Raw genomic sequence first — 13,928 nt, 5'->3', positions numbered from 1 at the left:
TAGGGCATGGATCATCTTAAGTATTCTGTTATTTGAGGTGGGTAGGAAGAGATGAATGTTATTTTCTAAGCTGGAGAGTGCCCCATTTTTCTTCTCAACCTAAAATATAGCAACAACCATGTACTTTCTCTAGAAAAAAATGCTTGTATTTTTGGTCCCTGAGTGACAGGTACATTGATATAGTGATAATTTTGTTTTACAGAACTCTTCTTTATTCTTTATATTGCTGATCCTTTATGATAGTGCTATTCTTCAAGTTTCTAACAATGTTTTGAAATATGAATAAGCTCACATATTTCACCTATTCAAGTGAGGATCCATGAAACACTGTTGATGTAAAAGAAGTTGTATGTTCATGTAAATATTGAGGCCAAAAATAGAATAAATATTTAAAATTAGTGGAGTTCAGCACTGAGAAATGAACTTAGTTACTTCTGGTCTCAGGAGTAACTAATAAACAGGACTTAGCTAGAAACAGTTCAGGTTTGTGAAATTTGAATCTCTAGTCACAGATGCCAAACATTTGATTGATCTAAAACATTATTTCTCAAACCGGGGCCTGTGACACAGGGCCAGACTGTGGACTTTTTGTTACTAGCTTATGATGAGATAAGCACAGGAATTGAGTGTAAAAGTTTAGAGACTTTTATAGTAATTTAATAGAATGTGTTTATGTTTGTCGCATCAAATAATAGAAGAATTTTGGCTTATGTTTTTTTCAACTTTTCTAGTAATTCATTTTTACTTACAAAAATAAGATTATTGAATCATTGTGTGTATGTAATGGTAGAATATTGTTGTATTTTATATTGTATTTTACAAAAGTATCAGCCTATAATGTTAAAAAATTTAGTGCTTCACAACGTTTTATTGTTCTGTAGAACTTACTGATTAGATAAAACATGGAATATTTTGGAAAAAAAACTGCATTACAATAGCATGTTGTCCTTGCCACTTTAAGTTCATAGAATATAACTGCTAACAAAGTATGTTAGCAAGAGATCGTGTAAGGAAAGCATTCATTTACCATCAATAACTTTTATGCTTCATAGCAATATTTAATTCAACTTAGATATAATTCTTCAACTACCAAGTTTACATCAATGTATGATTTCTTTTTTTAAATTATTTTGTATTACGGTTTACTTTCAATATTATTTTGTATTAGTTTTAGGTGTACAGCATAGTGGTTAGACAGTCACATTCTTTACAAAATGGTTCCCCTCATATTTCAGGTACCCACCTGGTGCTGTACATAGTTATTACATTATTATTGCATATGTAATATATGATTTCTTAGTGAATTATTAACTGTTTCTCTGCCTGTCTAAATAAAAAAAATAGTATAAAATAGAGTTCAGCATTTTCTTTTGATACCTTAGGATTATTTTTATAAAGAGGATATAGTTCTATTCTTTGACATACCTAGAATACTCTTGCTTCTTAGTAGATTTCTTTGGCAGGGACAGTCTCTGCGCGCTCTCTCTCTTTTTACTTTTTTTTTTTTTTTTTTTTTTAGAGGTGGTATTGCATAGTTGCTAATAGCTTGGCATTGACATTAAACAGACCAGAGGGCGGCACTCAGCTCTGCTGTTAATATCTCTGTGGTTCTTTACAAATGTGAACCTTGGTCTCCTAGTCTGTCTGCGGGAATGATAGTTGTTTCTCCCTAATAGCGTTGTTAGGATTAAGTAACATCCTACATATAAAACATTTGACATAGTGCCTGGTCCTTAGTTGACATTTGTTTTACATTTGTATTTTTCTTTTTTAGATGTATAACTACATACATTTTTTAAAAATCACTAATTTTATTTATATAACCCAGTTAACTTACTTCTGCATATGCAACTACCATCCAGTTCAAGATACAGAATATTGCCAGCGTCCTGACGACGCCCTGCACCCCCTTTACAGTCAGTAATCCTTTCAAGCTATGAGTTCTGTCACCATCGGTTAGTTTTTCTTGCCTTTGTATGTTATATAAGTGGAATCATACAGTGTGCATTTTGGAGAGCTGGAATCAAGCTTTTTAAACACCATCTGGGAGACTTATCCATGTGTGGCGAGTATCAGTAGTTTTTTTTTTGTTTTTTGCTGTTTTTTTACTTTTGTAGCATACCGTTCTGTGAGTATGTCACAGTTTATTTATCCACTGTCATTTTGATGGGTAATGGGTTATTTGCAGTTCTGGGCTATTAAATACATTCTCACATGAAAGCTGTTACTCTTAAAAACTAGTATTTGACATTATTTTGCATTTTCTAAGCAATCCTCCATCATTGATTCTCATCTGATTTTCGAAGTTTGTTAAATGATCAAAGTGCCAAACCCCCTCTTCCCGCCAAAGGCCTACCCCCAAATTCATAGCCGCTATTTTACTGTTTGGAAGAGGGCTGATTGCTTGGGGGTGGGGGGAGGTGTTAATGAAATAAACATGAGTGGATCAAAGAAGATTTTTGTTGTCTGTTTGGATAGTGTGATGTATGAGGCAGAGCTATAAGCCAAGCCCAGATTAGAGCTTGTGCAATCATTATTGACTAGCGCAGGGTTTGGCCCAGAGTTCTCCAAAAATATGCATTGAATGTATGTATCAAGTCGTCACAAAGATTAAATCAACATGTCTTAACCTAATTGGAAAAGAATTATCAATAGGTTAAGAAGATAATCGCAGCTAACTGAGGAGACATGGCTAAAAACACTGGAATGTAACTTGAAAGTTCACCTCATTTCTACTGATAATCTTGATTTTGATTTAGAGGGAAGTACTTCATTTTCTTGACTTAGCTTCTCTAAAAATATTCCTTATTTCATGAAACAAGTATTTATGTTCATTTTTATAGGCCAGGGGTTCTTAAACAGAACACACACATATCACACACATTACCTGGCCCTACCCCTAGAGCGTCTCTCTCAGCAGGTCTGGGGTGCAGCACGAGAATGGGTGTTGCTCACAGCTCTGTTGATACTGATGTTGCTGGTCCAGGGACCCCACTCGGAATCACTGCTGCAGGTCATGTTGTTTTTCTCCTTCCAGAATATTGTCAACAAGCTATTGGTAATACAGAGACTTTTTCCAGCTTTTAGAGGAGCAGCATTTTAATTCAGAATCTTATAGAGCAAAGATGACATGTTATAAGACCTCATGTGCAAGCCTCATGAAGGCCAACATACAATGTACCTCAGTAATTCTAACCAATTCAGGCAGTAACATCTAAATCTGTTTTAGCTGAGATGGTTGCTTGCTCTTGTCCTCATTTTTACTTTATGTTGCTATAATCATCTACATTCTTAAGATTTGTGCAAGAATGAAAATTTTTTTATTTGGAATTTAAAAAAATATTTTTATTGCATTTATTGAGGTTATATTGGTCAATAAAATCACATAGGATTCAAATGTGTAAATTTATTTTTTAAATCTTCATCCATTTCCTTTTTTTAAAGTCTCTTATTGTTGTTTTAGAGGAATTAAAAAATTTTTAATGTGCAGTTTAATTTTTCAGGTAAGATTACAATATGAAAACACAACCAAGGCAGGCAGTTTTTAGCTCCAATAGCTGTTCTCTTCCACCTTGGGATCAAATAATTACCATTCAGATAGGTGCAATTGTTTGGCATGTCTAGAATGAACATAATGAAATTAATTTTTGTCTTATTTAATTCCAAAAATTTTCACTTTGTAATGGCTCAAGTTAGTCGAAAAGGAGAAGCAGGTGGAAGTGGAGGAATGGCTTATTTTTCTGGACAAAACCTTCACAGATATTAAGAGACATCTAGTAAGATTATTGATGTATTGGTGCGGTGTAGGGCAGAGTTGCCTGCGAACTAACTTAAGCACTTTCCAGGAGTAGAGTGATTGTACTAAGGGTTGTTGATGCCTTGTATCCTGTGATTTTATCAGTACCGTCATCCTTTAAGAATAAAGATCTTATCCACGTTAAATTGTCAAAAATTGTAAAACCATAATTAGAAGAGAAAAATGCTTTTTAGCTTGCACATAATATTTCAAATATTACCTTTATTTTTTTTCCTTGCTTGGATGCAGATATACACAAACACACACATGCTCCCCCTGCCCCCGATATATATGTACAGAATCAAAAAGCAGTCTTTCCTGGTAACAGTTTGATCCGCCCCCCCCCCCCCCCCCCCCAGTATAAAGAAAAATTCAAGTGCCTTGACCTTTTGGGACAGGAGTCCATATTATTGATTAGTAACTCTTGAGCTCAGCCATCAAAGCCAAAAGCGATCCAGAGAGATCATTTACAATTCCAAGTGGTTATTATAGATCCACATCTATAAAACGGTATCTACTGGAATAGGTAGAAATGACAGTAAAATTTATAACAGTGCTCACCTTTTATTTAAAAACCAAATGGCAAGAACTTTCTTCCCTTTGTTTCCGAGACTTGCTCCAAGTATGTGTTTGATTTTAAGTTCTAGTCAGCTTTGTTTTGAGGTCAGTGTACTGCAAAAAATTAACTGAGCTATGTATTTCTATACTTTTGGCATTTCAGAGATGCTGCCTATGGGAGCTGCAATTTCTTCATTACTCTTCTTGACTGTTTCCATGCAGTGAAGAAGGTAAGTGATTGGCAGGATGCAGCCACTGATACGTTGGAGAACTGAATTACAGTCCAAGAAGGATTAGGCCTTCTTCCCCAGAGACCTTCCAAGATGTGCATGATATCAGAGGTATTCCATCTGCCCACTAACTTAGTATGACCCCACACTGGAAAGCTGTTTATTTTGAGTCTGAGAGCTGCTCTGCATGAGTTGGAAAAGCCACTTGAACAATAGGGAAACAAACAGGTATAATTAGGTTCTAAATCCAGAATTGATTTTGAGTATATTGTGATTTCAGAGAAAAACAGAAATGCAATAGAATACTGATGTCCAAGTTCTCTTTGATTTATATATTTATAGGTCTGATTCCCACCAATCCTATTTACATTTTTATCACACACTGTCAAACACTTCATTTTTGTGTCTTCAAGCAATTTCTAATTCAACAGAATTTGAATAGTCCATTAGCCTGTTGGTAAGTTTTAAATAGAACTAAGTAGGTCACTACTGCTTTGTCAAAGCTGTCTGTTTATCATCCTCCCCAAGGGTATTTTTATTGATTCTTAGAGAAAGAGGAAGGGAGGGGGGTGGAGAAAGACAAACATTGATCTGTTGCCTCCTGTACGAGGGACTGAGCCAGCCAGCCAGAGGTCAAAGCTATTTTATTTTATTTTTTAAAGATTTTATTTATTTATATTTAGAGAGGGGGGTAGGAGGAAGAAAGAGAGGTAGAGAGACATTGATGTCAAGGGAAATATTGATGGGTTGTTTCTTGCATATCCCCAGCTGGGGATCTGGCCCGCAACCCAAGCTTGTGCCCTGACCGGGAATCGAACTGGGGACCTTTTTGTTTGCAGCACAGTGTGCAACCAACTGAGCCACACCAGCCAGGGCTCATGGCTATTTTAAACTAATGCCTGTGTTTTATAAGCAGGGCTGCTTGCTTTCTTTGACTCCAGGGAACACCCTTCATATGATGTTCTAAATGAACAGGGTCCCCTGGGGTTACATAACACAGCAGACCTTGTCTATCACACTCACTCCCTTGGGTATATATTTTGGGTGTCAGGGCAGGACAAGAAACTAGAATTGTAAATCAGTAAGCTTTTAACAATGTCTCAAGTTTGTATTTGAATTGTATTTTCAGAAGCAAAAAGAACCCATGTTTACTTTCTTGTATACTGAAACTTGGTGGCTCTCTAAGAATTTTGAAGGAAATTTTGTAGATTACAGTGAGAGGACTAATTAGAATACAAATTCTGAGATTAATTAGTATATCTTTTTTCCTGTGTCAGACATCAAATACGGAGTTTAATTCTTGTGGGTTTAAGTCCAGGGATTCTGTGGTGTGGAGCTGACTGGGGTGATTGCCACTGGCAATGAGGCAGCTCGGTCAGGCCCTCAATTCAGGCAGGTAATGGGTTCCATCAGATGAGGGGCAGCAGGTATAAATGATTCCTTCTGATTGCAGTTACAGTCCTTGTCAGCTGGACCCCAGGAAACTGCTGATGTTGGCAGGCATACGGTCCTCACACTAGGGCTCCCTTCTCTTAGCTCTCACCACCTTTAGAAAAAGAGCAGAGAAACTATAAGGGCCTAGAATATAGTCTATTATAACAGTGTATAGCTGTTTCTACTGTTAATTCTTGGCTTAGTTTTTGTTGTTGCTGTGGTTTTTTTAAGCAGGTCTAATTAGGAACTGTAGGTCAAAGATTGCTCTTTTCACACTACATTTAATTTTATTTAATTAATAAAAGTATTGACTAATAGCTTTTGATTTTCAATTTAAACATCTATTTGTGACTGATTTAGAACTTCACATATCTGAAACATTTATAAATTTAATTATGTCTTCATTTTAGTGCTATTTCTAATAGGATCTCCTTATGAAATTCAAAGGAGAATAGAAATTTCCTATAAACTGCATTTTATTGTAAGGAACATCTCTAGTCCAAATATCATGACATGTATTGGGTATTTGGAATTCAAAGATAAAATTCATGATGAATTTGGTCTTGGAATTAAAATTTAGATAACTACATTTCATAAAATGAGGACTTTTTTTGCTTGGTATTGTAACCTTCATATTTTACATTTGTATTTTAGTAAATTTTGAAAACTGGGTTTATAATTCATCCCTTTTGAATGAGATGACCTTTTTTTGTTTTGTTTTGTTTTGTTTTTCCATTTGTTGTGGTGACATTGATTAATAATTGTCACCTTGTTGATCAACAACTCTAACTTACCGTCTGGCTGAGAGGATACTGCTCAGAGGCCACTAGTTCGCCCTTGCCTCAGAAACAGAGCCTCTGCTTATTTCACTCAGCCTGCTCTGCTCACTGCAGCTCAGAAGAACAGAAAACTGACGTATTTTTTCTTTTTGAGAGAAGAAATTTCCTCAATTTTGAATTTTAGTGTTGATCTCCAGGCTGTCTGTAGTAGAGGGAACATTATTAATCTCTTAATCCAAGAAGAATTTAAAAGTGAAATTTGTGGGCTTTGTTTGGGATGAACCTACCCTTCTTTTTCTGTATTATTTAAAGCCTGAGTGGTGTTGATCTAATAAATTGGTGGGATTACTTCGAAGGCTTGATTATTTAGCTCTACACAGCTAGGATGATTGTGAAGGAAAATAAATCATCAAATGTTATTAAAATAAATATTGTTATTATCTAATTTTCCAGATAATGGAAGCCTTTAAAAGATATAGCCCACCTCTTTTGAAAACTGTTCACTTGAATGTAATCTAGATATAATAATGCTCTTTCGGGGGTGCTTCCTGATATTAGGAAATTGGATTGGAAATTGTTTCCTTACTTGTATCTTTGTTCTTAAAAGCTTTCCTTTGGATTTTAGGCAATGCAGTATGGCTTCTTTAATTTCAACTCATTCAACCTTGATGAATATGAATACTATGAAGTAAGTTTTCAAGGATATTGGTTTTAATTCTTTTCTTTGTGTTTTGCTTACAGAAGTAGTATTGTTTTTAAAAATATTGAACAATTTAGATGTGCATAGAGTAAAAAAAATCCAGTTTTTATCTTCTTACTGCAGTCGCAGTTCTCCTTGGGGATGTCTGCATTTGATGCATCCTTCCACAGTGAATGAGTGTGCTCCTGAGCACTTTTCTTTAAAGTTTAGTTTACATTTTTTTTTAGTACTGATGACTTTTCATATAGTGCTTAAATGAGGTAATGTTTGTAAACCCCTTAGCATAGATTCTAATGACATGAATAAATTAGACATCTAATTAACCTCTGGAAAATGTTTTTATCATTACCATTTGTATGAAGTCAGGACACCTCTGATTGCAGATTACAGAAAGTAAACACGTGGCTTACATAGAAGGGAAGGTTTATTGATTTCCATAAGTAAAAAGGCCAGGATCACACATGACCAGATTAGGTACTCGGGCACTTACCAGAAGCTGGGCTGAAGCCAGCTTTGCCCCAGGCCAGCCCTGAGCCCCCAGCAGCTTTCGTTCACCGTTTGGCACACTCTCCAGAAAAGGGCATTCATGGCTCCAGCAGAAGATCCGCAGTCTTCTCATTGTCCTGGCTTAGATCTTTGGTCCAGCGCTCAACTAGGCGTGTTTCTAGCAGGGGTGGGGGAGGAGAGGATAGATGGGTGCGTAGAATACAGTGGTCATTCCAGGAGCTAGGGTGTTGGGGTCTCCCTATTAAGCCACATGGGCCAAATAAAGAAGAGAGTCCAGGCAGGAAAAACCGCAGATGTCCAAGACACTTTAACACTGGTTATTTGTTTTTGTTTTTGTTTTTTAAGAAAAGTAATTTGATTCTACCATTTATTCCGCCCTCCAAATAGATAATGAATAAGGTGTTTATACTAAAGGTCTTTTTTTGGTCAAGAATGCTTGTGGAATATTATCTTTTTATCTTACTACAGTTATCTTGAGCAGATATTCTCACTAACACTGGAGTGATTTCACAAACAGCACTTCATGCAGCAGTATCTTGAATTCTCACACATCTGTTCTTTCACAGTTAATTTCTATTTTAAACTCTTAGGCAAAACTGAACTATTTCATTGATGAGAGTAGGGTCAATAGTTACAGTCATTACTGGGATATACCAGAAAGGTAACCCATATCCAGTGACTCATTGGGGTGCACCCTTTCAGCCTACCTTTACTTTCCTGTAATAGTGTTACATTTCCTAAAATACAATATGTATTTAATTACCATATTACACTGTTGACTGTAACTTAATTATAAAATTAAATATTTAAAATATACTTTCTTTTCTATGTAAGCAAAACGGCTAAAAACACCATTTGATGTTCCTTCAAGTGTTGCACAGCGGTGCCTCCGTGTCACTAGGGAGTAGTACCAGCACTGCTTGGCTTCTCTCTCACTAATGTGGAAGTTCCAGTGTGGCAGGGAGTCACCCACAAGTGTTGTTTACTTTCAGTGAAATTGCTTTGAAAGACAGGGAACTGCTTAGGTAACTACAGACACAGGTAGCCCACAGACTGGTTTTGTTTAGTCTCCACAGTGTATTTAGAAATTTTGGATTAGTGTTTCATTGATTCCATGGTGCCCATTTTTTCCCCATTTTAACGTCTCTGAATTCAGGATACACCTGCAATTCAATGAAACCTAACTTAAGGTTTCTTGTAAAAAAACTTCAGATTTCTGGTTTCACTTCAAAATCAGAACACCCGGAGACATTGGTCCTCATTCCTGGTTAGACTTTTTAGTGTGGAATAGGGGCTCATCAGTTCTTTTCCATGACAATTAAGTAATTGGTTTTAGGTTACCTTCCTGGCCTTAGATCAAGCAACCCTTGATGTATTTCCTACTTCTTAGGTACACATATACATACCACATTTGCAAAACTAATTGATCTTATTTTTATCATTAGTTCTCTTCTTCACCATCAAGAGCCTCCTATTTCCTGCTTAAGTCTTTGTGTAACTACTTCTGTTGTTCAATTTGAACTATATCTTATAATAATTGTTATGGTATGTTTAACCCAAAGGACTTAATAAAAGGAAATAAAGTGTATCAAATTTTAGGTTTTTTTCCTGGATACGTACTGTGATCTCAGTATATTTACAATTTCAAATTTCCTGGTGGTTTAGGGAAAATTTTTCAGTGACCATCTTATTTAAATGGCTAGGAAAATGATAGAAAGATGTCTTTCTACAAATAAAAAGTAAATATTGAGATGCCAGGAGCTTAATTAGATAGGTTTTTCTCCTTTGGGTCAAGATTGCTCATATTGGAGGCTAGTCATTCAGGAAAACGGATGTTTCCAGATCCCTCATAATGGAAAAGTTTACTTTTTTATTAATCAGCAGCAGCTATATGAGAATTTACATGGATAAAATAACCAAAGTACTTAGGTAATTTTTGGATAGTAATAGTTGACTTTGTTTTCCAAAAGCTGAGTATCTCAGCAAAGAAACACTTTTAAAAAAAAGTGATTTGGACCAGGAGAAGTCAACTAATGTTTCCCTGGGAATATTCATAGCAGGCTAAATTTTAATTTCCTGTCTCATGGTCATTTGTAGATAGCTTTTGTGCTAAAGCAAATGGATTTGAAGTTCTGCAGGCACTCAGTATTGAGAAGGGGTATAGAGAGAAGATTTAGTCTAAAAATGATTTGTGCTGGTCTTCCCTTTGCAGAAAGCAGAAAATGGAGATTTAAACTGGATAATACCGGGCCGATTTATTGCCTTCTGTGGACCTCATTCAAGAACCAAACTTGAAAGTGGTATGCAAAAATATGGGACCAGTATAGTTTTGTTATTAAAGTATCTATCCTATGTTTTGTTTTTTGTTTTGTTTTCAAAGAGGCATAAGAGTTAAATTAAGCCTGATGGTCTTAATTATTTAAGTGTACATGATCATTTCAGTACTTATTCTGCCTGTATTTTAACTTTTTTAACTTATCTTTTTACAGTTATAATCAAATTGGTATTCAGTCCCCAGTCTAGACACTGTTTGCACACAATTACAGGTGAAATGGTTATTTTTTTATTTTCTTTCTGCATTTTAGAATATTTGGTAATTTCTTTGTGTAGGTTATCACCAACATTCTCCTGAGGCTTACATTCCCTATTTCAAGAATCACAACGTTACTACCATAATTCGTCTGAATAAAAGGATGTATAATGCCAAACACTTTACAAATGCTGGTTTCGATCACTATGATCTTTTCTTTGCGGATGGCAGCACCCCTACTGATGCGATCATCAAAGAATTTCTGGATATTTGTGAAAGTGCTGAGGGTGCCATTGCGGTGCATTGTAAAGGTATGTTTCTAGGATTGGGTCAAGAATGGTGGGCAGCTCTAGCCAGGTGGCTCAGTTGTTTGGAACATTCTCCTGTACACCAAGATGCTGTGGGTTCAATTTCTGATCAGGGCACATAGCTAGGTTAAAGTTTGATCCCCAGTTGGGAGGCAGCCGATCTCTCTCCCCTCTAAAATCAATGAACATATCCTCAGGTGAGTATTAAGAAAAAAGAATGGTGGACACATGTGTATATATGTGTGGAAACACCACATTCATTTAGGTTATATGCCCAGACACACAATGCCTTTGTTTTTACAGAATGCCTTTTTTATCTATTGTAAGTTGCTTTTTTTCCTTTAAAACCACCTTATTGTGGTGTGATTTACATAAAAAAGCTCTACATATAACAGAGCGCTTTTAAAACCTTAATTTCATATGAAAACTATAGTACATTACATTGTGTTCATATGTAACCCTATAAAAGCTTATCACATTGAAATGTATTCATTTATTCATTAAATATCTATTCAGTGCCTACTGTTTGGTAGATTCTAGGATATGTCAATGAACAAAGCAGAATTTAAGAGCTTGTTTTTGTGGAGTTTATATTTTAACAAATTGCTATGTTTTTAGCCATTAGAACACTGCCTGGCACTTAATATAAGAATGTACCAGGATTTATTTAACTTTTCTCCTCTTCTTAGGTAGTTGATTCTGAAGACAAGGAATATATTTTTGTTAAGAAAAATCCAACTTTGGGGGAAAAACCCAGCAAATGTTGGGAATAGCCAAAATCTAATCTCTTAGAGTTACCATAGTATAACAGTTTCAAACCTTTTCATCTTATAGCTTGTATAAACTAATTATTTAATTTCTGTGGCACATCAAAAATATGTATATTTTTACTGATCTGACAAAAAATAGGTATAATTTTTATTAATTCACACCAGACATCTATTGCTGTGTTGGCTGTTGTCATTTTTTTAATTTTATAATCTAAGGGAAAAGAGGTCAGTGCCTCTGACTAAATAGTCAGGTATTTCATGTTTAAAAAATTCTTGGGGCACACTGGTTGAAAATTGTTGCATTAAAGATTTAAATGTCCAGCTTTCTCCAAAACAATCACAAGCTATTCAAAGAAATAGGAAAGTATAACTCATTCAAAAGAAAAAAAATGAACGGAAACTGTCCCTGAGAAAAACCAGATGGTGCATTTACTAGACAAAGATGTTAAAACAGCTGTCTTCAGGGTGCTGAGGGAGCTAAAAGAAAATGTGAACAAATCACAAAAACAGCAAATGAACAAAATGAAAATATCAACATAGGGATAGGAAACTAGAAGGAACCAAAAAGAAACTCTGAAATATACAATAACTGAAAGGAAAAATTCACTGGTGAGATTCATAAGCAGGCAAAAGAAAGAATCAGCAGACTTGATTGTATGACTGTTGAAATGATCAAGTGTGAAGAATTGGAAGAAAAAAGATTGAAAATTGAAAAGCGACCTTAAATATCATAACATGGACCAATGTGTGGATTGTGGGAGTGCCAAAGGGCAAAGTGAAAGGAAGGAGCAGAAAGCTTATTTGAAGGAGTAATTGCTGAAGTTTCCAAATTTGAAGAAAGACCTGAATATAAACATCTACATAACTTGGTTGCAACCCCAAGCAGAGTAAACTCTGAGGACCCACACCCAGATGCATTATAATCCATCAGTCTGAAGTCAGAGACAAAGTGAATCTTGAAGGCAATAGAAATCAACTTACCACATGCAAGCGACCCCAGGAAGATTGTCAGTAGATTTGTCATTGGAAACCTTGGAGGCCCGAAGGCAGTGAATTGCTCTATTAAAAGTGCTGAGTGAAAAAAGGTGTCAACCACAAATTATGCATCTGTCTAAATTTTCCTCAAAAATGGGGTCGAAATTAAGACATTCCCAGGTAACTAAAAGGTGAGGGATTTTGCTACCTATGGGCCTTGCCTTGCGAGAAATACTAAAGGTTGAATGAAAAGACAGTAGCTAGTCACTCAAAACTTTAGGAGAAAATAAAGATCCCTGGTAAAAGTAAATACATCGGACAATTATAAAGGCTAACTTACTGTTACTTAGGAGTAGACACAGCCATGTCCCCAGTGCCTGTGGGTGGTGGTGGCAGTGGCCCTGCCAATCACTGTATCGCTCTCCGGGTCATGCTTCCATTTTCTTGAAAGATGAGACATATTTGTAGCCAGATATCTCTTGTCCAGTCCTATGGCCCAGAAATCTGAAAGCTCTCCTTTATTTCATCCTGTGACTGTCCCTTTACAGCCCAAACTGACCGTGTCTGGTGGGGTAATCCCATCACTATTTTTGTCTTCTGGTGATTAAGTCCATGGGTAATATCTTTATAGAATTGCTTGTTCAAACACACCCTTGATGGTGTCTTTGAAACATGCTTTCTCACTTTTTGCAACATGGATAGGCCTCGAATTTTCAAAATGTTTAGTTTCTGGTTCCTCTTTGGTTAAAAATCTCCAATTCATCCCTCTTCTCATATTTTACTGTGTCATTAAGAAGAATGCAGGCTGCACCTTCAACACTTGGCTTATACATCTCCTTCGCTAAATATCCAAGGCCGTCGTTCACAAATTGTCCCTTCCACCAAGCACAGGGACACAATTTAGCCAGGTTTTTTGCCACTTCCTGAAAGGATTGCCACCTTCTAGTTTCCAATATTACGTTCTAAAGTTACACCTGTGTCCGCTCCAGAATCAGTGCCAATGTCCATATTCCTGCCAACAGTTTTTTAAAGGCAGTCTAGGGTTTGTTTTTTTTTCTTACATGAGCCTTAAAATTCTTGCAGCCTTTACAATTCCAATTCTAAAGCCACTTGTGCATTTTTCTGTATTGTTACCGTCATAGTACCAAAACCTGTAGTAGTGAGGGTTTTCCCGAGAACCAGTAGGATGTGTATTATATATAGAAGGAGAATATTGTAAGAATTGACTCACACAAATATGAAGTCTATCAGGTACAAAACCAGCAGTGTGGGCTGGCAGGGTACAGACCCAGAAGAGCCAGTGGTGCATTGAAGTCTGAAGGCCATCAGCTGCAGAATTCT

General features: G+C 36.1%; 1 protein-coding gene across 6 annotated transcripts in view; it reads left to right on the top strand.

The window, feature by feature from the left end:
* CDC14B (cell division cycle 14B) overlaps positions 1–13,928 on the top strand; it is a 91,149-nt gene that overhangs the window by 57,712 nt on the left and 19,509 nt on the right. For all 6 annotated transcript variants that reach the window (XM_054588105.1, XM_054588100.1, XM_054588101.1 and 3 more), the window contains exons 6-9: positions 4,518–4,584; positions 7,423–7,485; positions 10,217–10,304; positions 10,615–10,845. In XM_054588105.1, the coding sequence (XP_054444080.1) occupies positions 4,518–4,584; positions 7,423–7,485; positions 10,217–10,304; positions 10,615–10,845 (449 nt within the window). The remainder of the gene's footprint in view (positions 1–4,517; positions 4,585–7,422; positions 7,486–10,216; positions 10,305–10,614; positions 10,846–13,928) is intronic.

This window comes from Pteronotus mesoamericanus, unplaced genomic scaffold (genome assembly GCF_021234165.1).
Source record: "Pteronotus mesoamericanus isolate MK-2021 breed Mesoamerican mustached bat unplaced genomic scaffold, CSHL_Meso_final scaffold_125, whole genome shotgun sequence".
In the NCBI taxonomy this organism is placed as follows: domain Eukaryota; kingdom Metazoa; phylum Chordata; class Mammalia; order Chiroptera; family Mormoopidae; genus Pteronotus; species Pteronotus mesoamericanus.
This window is presented reverse-complemented; position numbering and strand designations above follow the sequence as displayed.